Source organism: Oncorhynchus mykiss, chromosome 30, assembly GCF_013265735.2.
Source record: "Oncorhynchus mykiss isolate Arlee chromosome 30, USDA_OmykA_1.1, whole genome shotgun sequence".
Taxonomy (NCBI): Eukaryota; Metazoa; Chordata; class Actinopteri; order Salmoniformes; family Salmonidae; genus Oncorhynchus; species Oncorhynchus mykiss.
In genome coordinates, this window is record NC_050570.1 from 43,579,980 (window position 1) to 43,591,755 (window position 11,776).

Sequence of the window (11,776 nt, forward strand, 5' to 3'; positions counted from 1 at the left end):
GCTATGCAATCTGGTTTCAGAGCTGGTCATGGGTGCACCTCAGGCACGCTCAAGATCCTAAACAATATCATAACCGCCATCGATAAGAGACATTACTGTGCAGCCGTATTCATCGACCTGGCTAAGGCTTTCGACTCTGTCAATCACAACATTCTTATTAGCAGACTCAACAGCCTTGGTTTCTCAAATGATTGCCTTGCTTGGTTCACCAACTACTTCTCTGGTAGAGTTCAGTGTGTCAAATCGGAGGGCTTGTTGTCCGGACCTCTGGCAGTCTCTATGGGGGTGCCACAGGGTTCAATTCTAGGGCCGACTCTCTTCTCTGTATACATCAATGATGTCGGTCTTGCTGCTGGTGATTCTTTGATCCACCTCTACACAGACGACACCATTCTGTATACCTTTGGCCCTTCTTTGGACACTGTGTTAACTAACCTCCAGACGAGCTTCAATTCCATACAACTCTCCTTCCGTGGCCTCCAACTGCTCTTAAATGCAAGTTAAACCAAATGCATGCATTTCAACCAATCGCTGCCTGCACAGCATCACTACTCTGGAAGGTTCTGACTTGGAATATGTGGACAATTACAAATACCTAGGTGTCTGGTTAGACTGTAAACTCTCCTTCCAGACTCACATTAAACATCTCCAATCCAAAATTAAATCTAGAATCGGCTTCCTATTTCGCAACAAAGCATCCTTCACTCATGCTGCCAAACACACCCACGTAAAACTGACCATCCTACCGATCCTCAACTTCGGCGATGTCATTTACAAAATAGCCTCCAACACTCTACTCAACAAATTGGATGCAGTCTATCAGATAAATAGAGAAAAATAACTAATGTAATATTTAAAGAAAAATTAAGTTTGTAGTAAAGAACTGACTTAGATGGACTTAGATGGACATTGATCTGTGAAGGGCTAAATGGCAGTGGGGCAGGTTAACCTAACCTACGGGTGTATGTGGCCACCTCAGAACTAGTGATAACCAACTCAACAGGCTTTATTATTAGCACATACTGATCTCAACTTATGTAACATTAGTTAATTATATATTTTGTTACGATTGTTTTTGTCGATAGAGCATTTCTTTAAAAGGCGGACTGGGACTGTTGTTCCTCACATCACACTGGCCATGAGAGCAGTAGTACTTGCACTGACTCTAGCCCTTGTGGGTAAGTACAGTTTTTCTGTCTTATTCTAGTGCAGATATTATAACTAACTTCATGTAAATATAATTAAGTTATGTAAATATTGAAATGTACAATTCTGTATCTATGACATTTTTTGAAAAACATTCAGTAACATATTGTGACAATTATTTTTGTTTTATCTTGTAGCAAGTCAATCTGTTAACTTTGGTAAGTACATATTATTTTTATGGATTTTTACTTATGTTTATTAGGTAGTTTCACTTCTGCATTTTTTTCTAGTTGAATAAATTAAGTAAAACCAGTTCTCAGATCACAAGATCATCAAATATGTTTTGATTGTTATTACAGCCCCTGATTTTGCTGCCAGTAAGACCTATGTGTACAAGTATGAGGCACTGCTCCTGGGTGGTCTGCCTGAGGAGGGTCTGGCTAGAGCTGGAGTAAAAGTAATCAGCAAAGTTCTTATCAGTGCAGTTGCAGAGAATACCTACTTGCTGAAGGTATTTATTATACATGAAGTTCCCACACAAACAATATCTTAATGTGATGTCCATTACATTGACTAATACATCAATTGATATCTTCTTGTAGCTTGTGAACCCTGAGATCTTTGAGTACAGTGGTGTGTGGCCCAAAGATCCTTTCGTCCCAGCTGCAAAACTCACTTCAGCCCTGGCTGCTCAGTTCTCGATTCCCATCAAGTTTGAGTATGCCAAGGGTGTTGTGGGTAAGGTATTTGCCCCCACTGCTGTCTCTGAAACAGTGCTGAATGTCCATAGAGGTATCCTGAACATTCTTCAGCTCAACATCAAGAAGACACAAAACGTCTATGAGTTGCAGGAGGTAAAACTTGTATATATGTTCATATGTAGATGCAAAACATGTTTCAGTAAGCAATGTTTGAGTTCCTCACTTATGCTCTCTTTTGTGTTAGGCTGGAGCTCAGGGAGTGTGCAAGACCCACTATGTGATCAGGGAAGATGCCAAGGCAGAGCGCATCCATTTGACCAAGAGCAAGGATCTCAATAACTGTCAGCAGAGAATCATGAAGGACTTTGGTCTGGCTTACACAGAGAAGTGTGTAGAGTGCCGGCAGGTATGAGCATAAGTATCTATTTTGGGGGTTGGAAAAACATAACCAGAAACACTTCACATGACAATACAACTCTGTGTTTTGTCTAAACAGAGAGGGGAGGCCCTGATGGGAGCTGCCACTTACAACTACCTCATGAAGCCCGCTGACAATGGTGCTCTGATCTTGGAGGCCACTGTTACTGAGCTCCATCAGTTCACACCATTCAATGAGATGTCAGGAGCTGCCCAAATGGAAGCAAAGTATGTTGACTGATTTGTGGTACAAAAGGAAAACATTTTCATTTTATTAAGCTTATAGGTTTAAAAGTTTCCCATGAACTACCTTTCACAGACAAATGTTGACTTTCGTTGAGATCAAGAAGGATCCAATTATTGTCCCCGATAATAACTATGTTCACCGTGGATCCATCCGGTATGAGTTTGCCACTGAGATTCTCCAGATGCCCATTCAGCTCCTTAAGATCAGCAACGCACGTGCTCAGGTACAGTGACTCAATGACTCTATTGTTTGATACAATAGCCTGACAATATGTAAAGCCAAAGATAACAAAGGTTTAATACAAGCACTTCATTATAATTGTTTAGGCTGTGAAGATCCTGAATCATCTGGTCACATACAACACGGCACCGGTCCATGAAGATGCTCCTCTTAAGTTTCTGCAGTTTATTCAGCTCCTGCGCATGGCAAGCTCTGAGACTATTAATGCCATCTGGGCTGAGTTCAAGGCCAAACCAGCTTACAGGTAAAAAAAAATATTGCTCAATTGCTCAAACAAAGACACAATGACAGAAAACCTTTTTTTCAGAAACTGGATCCTGGATGCTGTCCCCTCTATCGGAAGTTCAGTGGCTGTGAGATTCATCAAGGAGAAGTTTTTGGCTGGTGACATCACTATTTTTGAGGCTGCTCAGGCTCTGGTTGCCGCTGTGCATATGGTGGCTGCTGATCTGGAGACTGTCAAGCTTGTTGAAGTAAGTAAACCTTTAAATGATGTTTAAGCATTCTTATAGATTTCCTCATTAAGATGACTAAAAATTGTAGCATGAGGTGGTCTAGTGGTTAACACCATTACCTTCAACACATCTGTGACCCAGAGCCTTGATTCAGTTTTATGTAGCAACATTTGGTGTTTTTTAAATTTAAAGTAGGGACTCAGATCTACAAAACGCTATATCATACACCACAGTTGAGGAACAATGCGAAAGTAATTCTGCTTTGAAAGTTGGTCAACTTGTAACCTCACTTTTGAGAAAATGTCCCTTGAATTTTTTCCTACACCTACTGGAGAGCTTCTGCGTTTAAACCTATTCGGCATCGTTCACACCCTCTAAAGCCCTAGCCCCACCATCTCTTTAAGGATTCACATGTGAGACCATGAGCTAAACAGAGAAGGTAAGGTAGTGTAGTAAACAACCAAAGATTTCAAGACTAAAAGTGGTGAAAGTAGTAGCCTAAAATAGGGAAAACTCCAGTTAAAAATGCACTTTATCTAGTCCTTGGCCTATATCCTAATCTGACTTTGAAAGTGTCCGGATAAAAATATTTTATAATTATTTGATAATTATGCATTATGCTTACCCAGACACTTGTCCAAAACTGATGGGTCATGTGACATAAATGATATAACCACCCCCAGCCACATGTAGCTAAGTGGATGGTTACTATTAACTGGACATGTACACATGTTCATGAAATACAATCGATGGCCGTTATCAGCAATTACAAGTGGCTTTCTGAGATACAAATAATATTACTACAGAGATCATACACGTGCCGTTAGCTAGCAAGCCAGCAAGCTAACATTTGCTAGCTAGCTAACAGTACGCTTGAACTTGCAATGAAAATGACTTTCTGACTAAATTTGAAACTTGTAATATCTGAGAATGTAGCTACACTCTTACCAGTATACATGGATGAACATTTCATGGCAGTGTGTCTTTTCTGTTTGGTTTGTAGCAAGCTACAGCTTGTTGGGCCCGTTGTTGTGTCAAGTCACTTCGGTTCACACTGATCGTGTGCAGAAAGTAGTCCATCACAACTTTTTCCCACTAATCTTTGTCGATAGCACCTAATAAATTCTGGGCAACATTTGCAGATCTCCATGGCTAGCATTATATCTTTCAAAAAAGCCACTGTAGCAAGGATTATTGACATATACCGAGCAGCTCATGTTATAGACAGAAGCGTGCTACATAGCAGACCAACACAAACTCATCTCTCGGCATGTCCAGCCCATTCATTAGCCCATTCATTATCTCAGCCAATCATGGCTAGCGGGAAGGTATTTTTCCATGGCTAAACCAACTAGGCTCCTAATTTAACAATTGTATTCATATTTACAGATGGCATACAAGTTTGTTATGAAGGCACATGACAGTTCACATGTTCCAGGAGGCATTTCTGAAAGAATAAACTGCAAATGCATCTCCTGTGAAGTAGTGATGTGCGACATACGCTTAGCTTTTTGAAGCTGGTCACATATGTGCTCGCGGCCGTCTGGTTGAGAATCCTGGACCCACTTTACTCCTTCTACACTGTCCTATCTCTTCAATATTTTGTAAGAAATTATATAAAGATGACTCAAAACAATACATTTTTCACCACCAGAGCCTGGCTTTCAACCACAAGATTCAGACACACCCAGTTCTACGTGAGCTCACCATGCTTGGTTATGGTACCATGGTTTCCAAATACTGTGTTGAACATCCCAACTGCCCCGCTGAACTTGTGAAGGTAAACTGGATGTATTTTCCTATAATCATTTACATTTGAGTCACTTAACAGATAGATGCTCTTACGATAGCTAGGTGAGATAGCAACATATCACAATCGTATCAAGTATATTTTCCCTCAAAAAAAGATTTATCAGCAAAATCAGTGCTATTGGGATACTCTTCAAAGAGGTAGATGTCATCTCATGTATATGATGATCTACTGATTGAGGTTATTCAAACATATCTACTGTACATGTCTTCCCACAGCCCATCCACGAACTTGCTGTTCAGGCTGTTGCTAATAGCAAATTTGAGGAACTCTCCATGGTTCTTAAAGCTCTGGGTAATGCTGGCCATCCTGCTAGCATTAAACCAATCACAAAGCTCCTGCCCGTGTTTGGAACTGCAGCTGCTGCTCTGCCCCTGAGAGTCCAGGCTGATGCAGTTTTGGCCCTGAGGAACATTGCTAAGAGGGAGCCTAGAATGGTGAGTACAGTCCCTCCATTAAATTGCAAATGACAACATCATGATTCTCATTGGCGAAGTCCATTCAAATCTCTGCATTATTGTTGTGAAATAGGTCCAGGAAGTTGCTGTGCAGTTGTTCATGGACAAGGCTCTCCACCCAGAGCTCCGCATGCTTGCCTGCATTGTTCTGTTTGAGACAAAGCCCCCAATGGGCCTGGTGATTACTTTAGCTAGCATTCTGAAAACAGAGAAAAATATGCAGGTGGCTAGCTTCACCTACTCTCACATGATGTCCCTGACCAGGAGCACCGCCCCTGACTTTGCCTCAGTGTAAGAGCGCTCTTTCACCTTTACATGTCATTACATCTCTCTCAATATCTATGGAATCAGATGTAATAACATAGTTGCTATTCCTTCATTTTAGTGCTGCTGCCTGCAATGTTGCTGTCAAGATGCTCAGCAACAAATTTAGAAGATTGAGCTGCCACTTCAGTCAAGCCATCCACCTGGATGCCTATTCCAGTAAGGTCCTCCTCTTATCTTCCTTGGCTTGCAACGACTGTTCCATTAGCATCATTCACTAAACATCAACAAAGTCATTCATTAACAGTAATTTTTCCCCATCTTAAAGATCCCCTGAGGATTGGTGCTGCTGCCAGTGCTTTCTACATCAACGATGCTGCCACCCTTTTCCCCAGAACTGTCGTGGCCAAAGCTCGCACCTACTTTGCTGGAGCAGCTGCTGATGTTCTTGAGGTAAAGGCGTTTTTTCAAAGTACCTTGAAATGATAATGATTGAGAACATTTAAAACACTTTTTAACTGTCCAAGCTTAATGTTTGACCCTTAGGTTGGAGTGAGAACTGAGGGAATCCAGGAGGCTCTTCTGAAATTACCCCCAGCTCCTGAAAATGCTGACAGGATCACCAAGATGAGGCGTGTCATTAAGGCTGTAAGTATCAACGACCACTACGTTACACATTTATCTTAAATTGCTTCAATCCCTGTGGATTTTTTAAATGAAATTGATCAATCAGGTTTGCTTTACTCATCTATCCACAGCTGTCTGACTGGAGGTCCCTAGCCACAAGCAAGCCCCTAGCCTCCATATATGTGAAGTTCTTTGGTCAGGAAATTGCCTTTGCCAACATCGACAAGTCCATCATCGATCAGGCACTTCAGGTACAACAGATGATATAACTTAATAGTCTCCAAAAGTATTCATAAAACATTCACAGTTGAGGGACAAAACAGCTAAACCTAATAATATCCCACAGCTTGCCAACAGTCCTTCTGCACACGCTTTGGGAAGAAATGCCTTGAAGGCACTGTTGGCTGGAGCAACTTTCCAGTATGTTAAGCCCCTGCTGGCTGCAGAGGTGCGTCGCATCTTCCCCACCGCTGTTGGTTTGCCCATGGAGCTCAGTTACTACACTGCTGCTGTCGCTAAAGCATACGTCAATGGTAACTATATCATAATAGTTCTTGCTTAGTAATTAGTAGTTCTTTGCTAGATCTCTGATCTCCCATATGAATGTGCTTTTATCTTTATGTTCTTAGTCCGTGCCACTCTGACACCTGCTCTGCCTGAAACCTTCCATGCTGCCCAGCTATTGAAAACAAACATTGAGCTACACGCCGAAGTTAGACCAAGGTAAGTAAGACCAATATTTTCTGATGACATCATTAATACCACAAATCTTGGTAAATTTAACAAATGTCTCCTCTTCCTGTAGCATTGTCATGCATACATTTGCTGTGATGGGAGTGAACACTGCATTCATCCAGGCTGCTATTATGGCAAGAGCTAAGGTCCGCACAATTGTCCCTGCAAAATTTGCAGCACAGCTTGACATCGCTAATGGCAACTTCAAGTTTGAAGCTTTCCCTGTTTCCCCTCCTGAGCATATTGCTGCCGCACAGTAAGGGCAATCTTTTTCTTGGTCAGAAAAGAGGATGTAATAGCTGTTTAAATTAAGTTAATATTTTTTTAACACGGCTGCCGACCTACAGTTTTCTTGAGATCTATGTTCCTTCAAACAGCATTGAGACCTTTGCTGTGGCAAGAAATGTGGAGGATGTCCCAGCCGAGAGAATAACTCCCTTGATTCCTGCCCAAGGAGTAGCAAGAAGCACACAGCAGTCCAGGGATAAGTTAACATCTATGATTGCAGATTCTGCTGCCTCTTTTGCTGGAAGTTTGGTGAGTTTGTATGAAATACTTGTTCAAAACTAAATCCACATAAGCATTGCCAATCAGAAATGATTAACCACAGACCCCAGACATTTGATACATTTTGTGAATTTATATCATTTTTTCAGTCAAGATCTTCCGAGATCCTCTATTCTGATTTGCCATCCAACTTCAAGCCCATCATTAAGGCAATTGTAGTCCATCTTGAGGAGACAATCTGTGTCGAAAGGCTTGGAGTCAAAGCATGCTTTGAATTTACCTCAGAGAGTGCTGCCTTCATCAGAAACACTCTTTTCTACAACATGATTGGAAAGCATTCAGTCCTTATTTCTGTGAAACCATGTAAGCATTCATTTGGTAATAAGCCAAGTTCAGCATATACTTGCAACAATTTGTTTAGCTATTTGTAATGCATTCCATTTTTAGCAGCATCTGAACCCGCCATCGAGAGGCTGGAGTTTGAAGTGCAAGTTGGACCCAAGGCTGCAGAAAAGATTATCAAAGTCATCACCATGAACGAAGAGGAGGAAGCTCCCGAGGGAAAAACTGTACTGTTGAAGCTCAAGAAAATTCTGCTGCCTGATCTGAAGAACGGCACCAGAGCTTCCTCTAGTTCCAGCAGCTCTAGTTCCAGCAGCTCTCGCTCTAGTAGTTCCCGCTCTAGATCCAGAAAATCAGAGAGCAGCAGCTCTTCCAGCTCCTCCAGCTCTCGCATCTCCAAGGTAAGGCTACTGTTTGTCACCAAACTCTTTGTGTCAGATATTTATGGAGTTGACAAACAAGGCACAGACTTGTTGCAAACATACATAGATGTTAAAAATGTGAAGAGAATTTATTAAATGTATTGGTATTTCTACCCAAATAGCGTGACGGCCCCGACCAGCCTTACAACCCCAACGACCGCAAATTCAAAAAGAATCACAAGGTACAATATTGAGGAATTTTCATCCACGATATGGTTGACAAAAATAAATGTTTGTATAAAAGTTTTTCCGTAAATACCCTGGGTTTTGCTGTTTGTTTGCAGGACTCTCAATCCACCTCCAATGTCATCTCCAGAAGCAAGAGCAGTGCCTCTAGCTTCCATGCCATCTACAAGCAGGTGACACTTCACCATCATAACTTGAGTCAAGATTATCATCTCTTTCATTGTGTGCCATTGGGAGAGAGCGCAGAGATGAATTAAGATTTAAAATGTGTTTCTCTTCTCAGGACAAATTCCTTGGCAATAAACTTGCCCCTATGGTGATCATCCTCTTCCGTTTAGTGAGAGCTGACCATAAGATAGAGGGATACCAGGTTACTGCTTACTTGAACAAAGCTACTTCCAGACTGCAGATCATTATGGCTGCCCTTGATGAGAACGACAACTGGAAACTGTGTGCTGATGGTGTTCTGCTCAGCAAACACAAAGTCACTGTAAGATCAAATATCTCGTAAAATGGTGCTACAATATAAGTTTTCTGATCATTTTTTTAATGTTTAGCTTGTACCGTGGGTAGCAATAACAACTAATGTATACTAAAAAAATGTACACTTTATTTTGTTCTCCTAATTAGGCCAAGATTGCTTGGGGGGCAGAGTGCAAGGATTATAACACCTTTATCACTGCTGAGACTGGTCTTGTTGGTCCAAGCCCTGCAGTTCGTCTGAGGTTGTCTTGGGACAAACTCCCCAAGGTTCCCAAGGCTGTTTGGCGCTATGTTAGGATGTACGGTTACTCATTTGTTATTTACTAGTGATAGCTGAATAATGAACAAATCAAGAACAACTTCTGATTTGTGTAACCTTTTCTCTTCTAGCGTGTCTGAATTCATCCCTGGGTACATCCCATATTACCTGGCTGACTTGGTTCCAATGCAAAAATACAAAAATAGTGAGAAACAGATTCAATTCACTGTGGTTGCCACATCTGAAAGGACCCTGGATGTCATTCTGAAAACACCCAAGGTGAGGAACATTGTTTTTCCCACAATAGCATTTTCTGCTGTTTTATTTCTCCAGACTTCTCTTGGTTGACTGTTTCTGATGAGGATTTGTGTATCTAAAACACAGATGACACTGTATAAACTGGGTGTGAACCTCCCCTGTTCTCTGCCATTTGAGTCTATGACTGATCTTTCTCCCTTTGATGACAACATTGTTAACAAAATCCACTACTTGTTTTCTGAAGTCAACGCAGGTAAGCAGAAACAATAAAAAAACTAAAAAACAAAACAATGTCACAGTACAACGTTAAAAAAGGCAAGGAAGGTATAAATTAACACTATTGTTTTCCAGTTAAATGTAGCATGGTCAGAGACACATTGACAACATTTAACAACAAGAAGTACAAGATCAACATGCCTCTCTCCTGCTACCAAGTTTTGGCTCAGGATTGCACCACAGAGCTCAAATTCATGGTTCTGCTGAAGAAGGATCATGCATCTGAACAAAACCACATCAATGTGAAAATCTCTGACATGTGAGTATTGTTTTAGAAAACAATTGCTTTTGACACAAATATATTTCTTAGTTCCATCAATAACAATGTATGAAATGTTATCTTTGACACTTCCAGCGATGTTGACCTGTACACTGAAGACCATGGTGTGATGGTGAAGGTCAATGAAATGGAAATTTCCAACGACAACCTCCCATACAAGGACCCCTCAGGTTTCTCATGCACCTTCAACCTTATTTATCAACATCACAATAACTAGAATAATCTAATGTACTGCAGTAATAAGATAATAGAAAATGGCCTCATCCATAAACTACAACATTGTTTATTTTCTTGCCTAAGGTTCTATCAAGATCGATCGGAAGGGTAAAGGCGTGTCTCTCTATGCCCCAAGCCATGGTCTCCAAGAAGTCTACTTTGATAGCAACTCATGGAAGGTGATTGGAATCTTATGTCATAATATCAATAATACTGTATCATTCAATTTATGAATAGCATATTACTTGTTTAAAAGGCTACCAAAATATAAGCTAAAGTTGTTCTAAGTTGTTGTGTGATTTTGGCACTCAGATTAAAGTTGTGGACTGGATGAAGGGACAGACCTGTGGACTCTGTGGAAAGGCTGATGGCGAAAACAGACAGGAGTACCGTACACCCAGTGGCCGCCTGACCAAGAGCTCAGTCAGCTTTGCCCATTCCTGGGTGCTTCCTTCTGATAGCTGCCGCGATGCGTCTGGTAAGTCTTAGCCTACCGCTTATGCTGCATTACAAATGTCAGTTCATTTAGTTAACATATAATTGCTGTACCTCTCTATGTCAGAATGTCTCATGAAGCTCGAGTCTGTGAAGCTGGAGAAGCAGGTGATCGTTGAATACAGGGAGTCCAAATGCTACTCTGTTGAGCCTGTGCTGCGCTGTCTGCCTGGATGCCTCCCAGTGAGGACCACCCCCATCACCATCGGTTTCCACTGCCTGCCCGTCGGTGAGTCTATAATGGACAACTGTTTTACTGAAGACACCATACTGTTCTGATGTATCCAATAAATACTGATCTGCAGTTCCTAATTTCTTACTTTCTTTCCTATTACAGATTCCAACCTGAACCGCTCTGAAGGTCTGAGCAGCATCTATGAGAAGAGTGTGGACCTGATGGAGAAGGCAGAAGCCCATGTGGCCTGTCGCTGCTCGGAGCAGTGCATGTAGTGCTGTGGTGGAGCAGATACTGTAACTTTTATAACAGAAAATATGTAATTTCACATCACTGAGATGAAACCTACAACATTATTGACCACTCAAATTGTAATAAATCCAACTGTGCATTCAAAGATGGTCTCTGATACATTCATTTGCAAAAAGAGCCCTCTAATAAGAGACATTTAATGGCAATCACTTTTCAAGGTGAATTATGAAATAAAAAAAACTATTTAAAAAAAAGACGTCAGTTCCAAAAACACCTTCAGCTTGACAGAGGAGTTATATTGTAAACACGCGCAACTTGCTATGACTGTTCAGTATACCATTTCCATTGCACTGCATCTACAACAAATACAATAGCTTAGACCAATATTGTTTTGTTGTCATCACAATCAATTGAAGGGAAAGACAGTTTGTCAATTTCATAAATCAATGTAAAGAACTATATCTCTTTTCACATTTGGTGTTGGTGTATCAGCAACATTTCACTGAATGTACATTTTAAAATTAT

At 41.1% G+C, this 11,776-nt stretch overlaps 1 protein-coding gene across 2 annotated transcripts; it reads left to right on the forward strand.

Annotated features, from left to right (window-relative positions):
• Nucleotides 1-1,546: 1,546 nt before the first annotated feature.
• LOC110521861 (vitellogenin) lies at nt 1,547-11,289 on the forward strand. 2 transcript variants are annotated; one of them, XM_036968809.1, is made up of 32 exons: nt 1,547-1,657; nt 1,749-2,000; nt 2,092-2,253; nt 2,344-2,492; nt 2,584-2,734; nt 2,838-2,995; nt 3,059-3,224; nt 4,861-4,986; nt 5,235-5,453; nt 5,548-5,765; nt 5,860-5,957; nt 6,067-6,191; nt 6,285-6,386; nt 6,497-6,616; nt 6,712-6,898; nt 6,995-7,088; nt 7,171-7,356; nt 7,478-7,637; nt 7,757-7,970; nt 8,058-8,350; nt 8,494-8,553; nt 8,656-8,730; nt 8,841-9,047; nt 9,188-9,339; nt 9,431-9,578; nt 9,684-9,810; nt 9,909-10,092; nt 10,189-10,283; nt 10,414-10,508; nt 10,642-10,807; nt 10,892-11,053; nt 11,162-11,289. In XM_036968809.1, the coding sequence occupies exons 3-32, from the start codon at nt 2,203-2,205 to the stop codon at nt 11,272-11,274; spliced, it is 4,401 nt and encodes a 1,466-aa protein (XP_036824704.1). In that variant the 5' UTR covers nt 1,547-1,657; nt 1,749-2,000; nt 2,092-2,202; the 3' UTR covers nt 11,275-11,289. The 2 variants fall into 2 exon arrangements, with proteins under 2 accessions (XP_036824704.1, XP_036824703.1); XM_036968808.1 differs by lacking the exons at nt 1,547-1,657; nt 1,749-2,000; nt 2,092-2,253; ... (1 more) ...; nt 2,584-2,734; nt 2,838-2,995 and having other exon boundaries at nt 3,021-3,224; nt 8,055-8,350.
• The last annotated feature ends 487 nt before the right edge of the window (nt 11,290-11,776 follow it).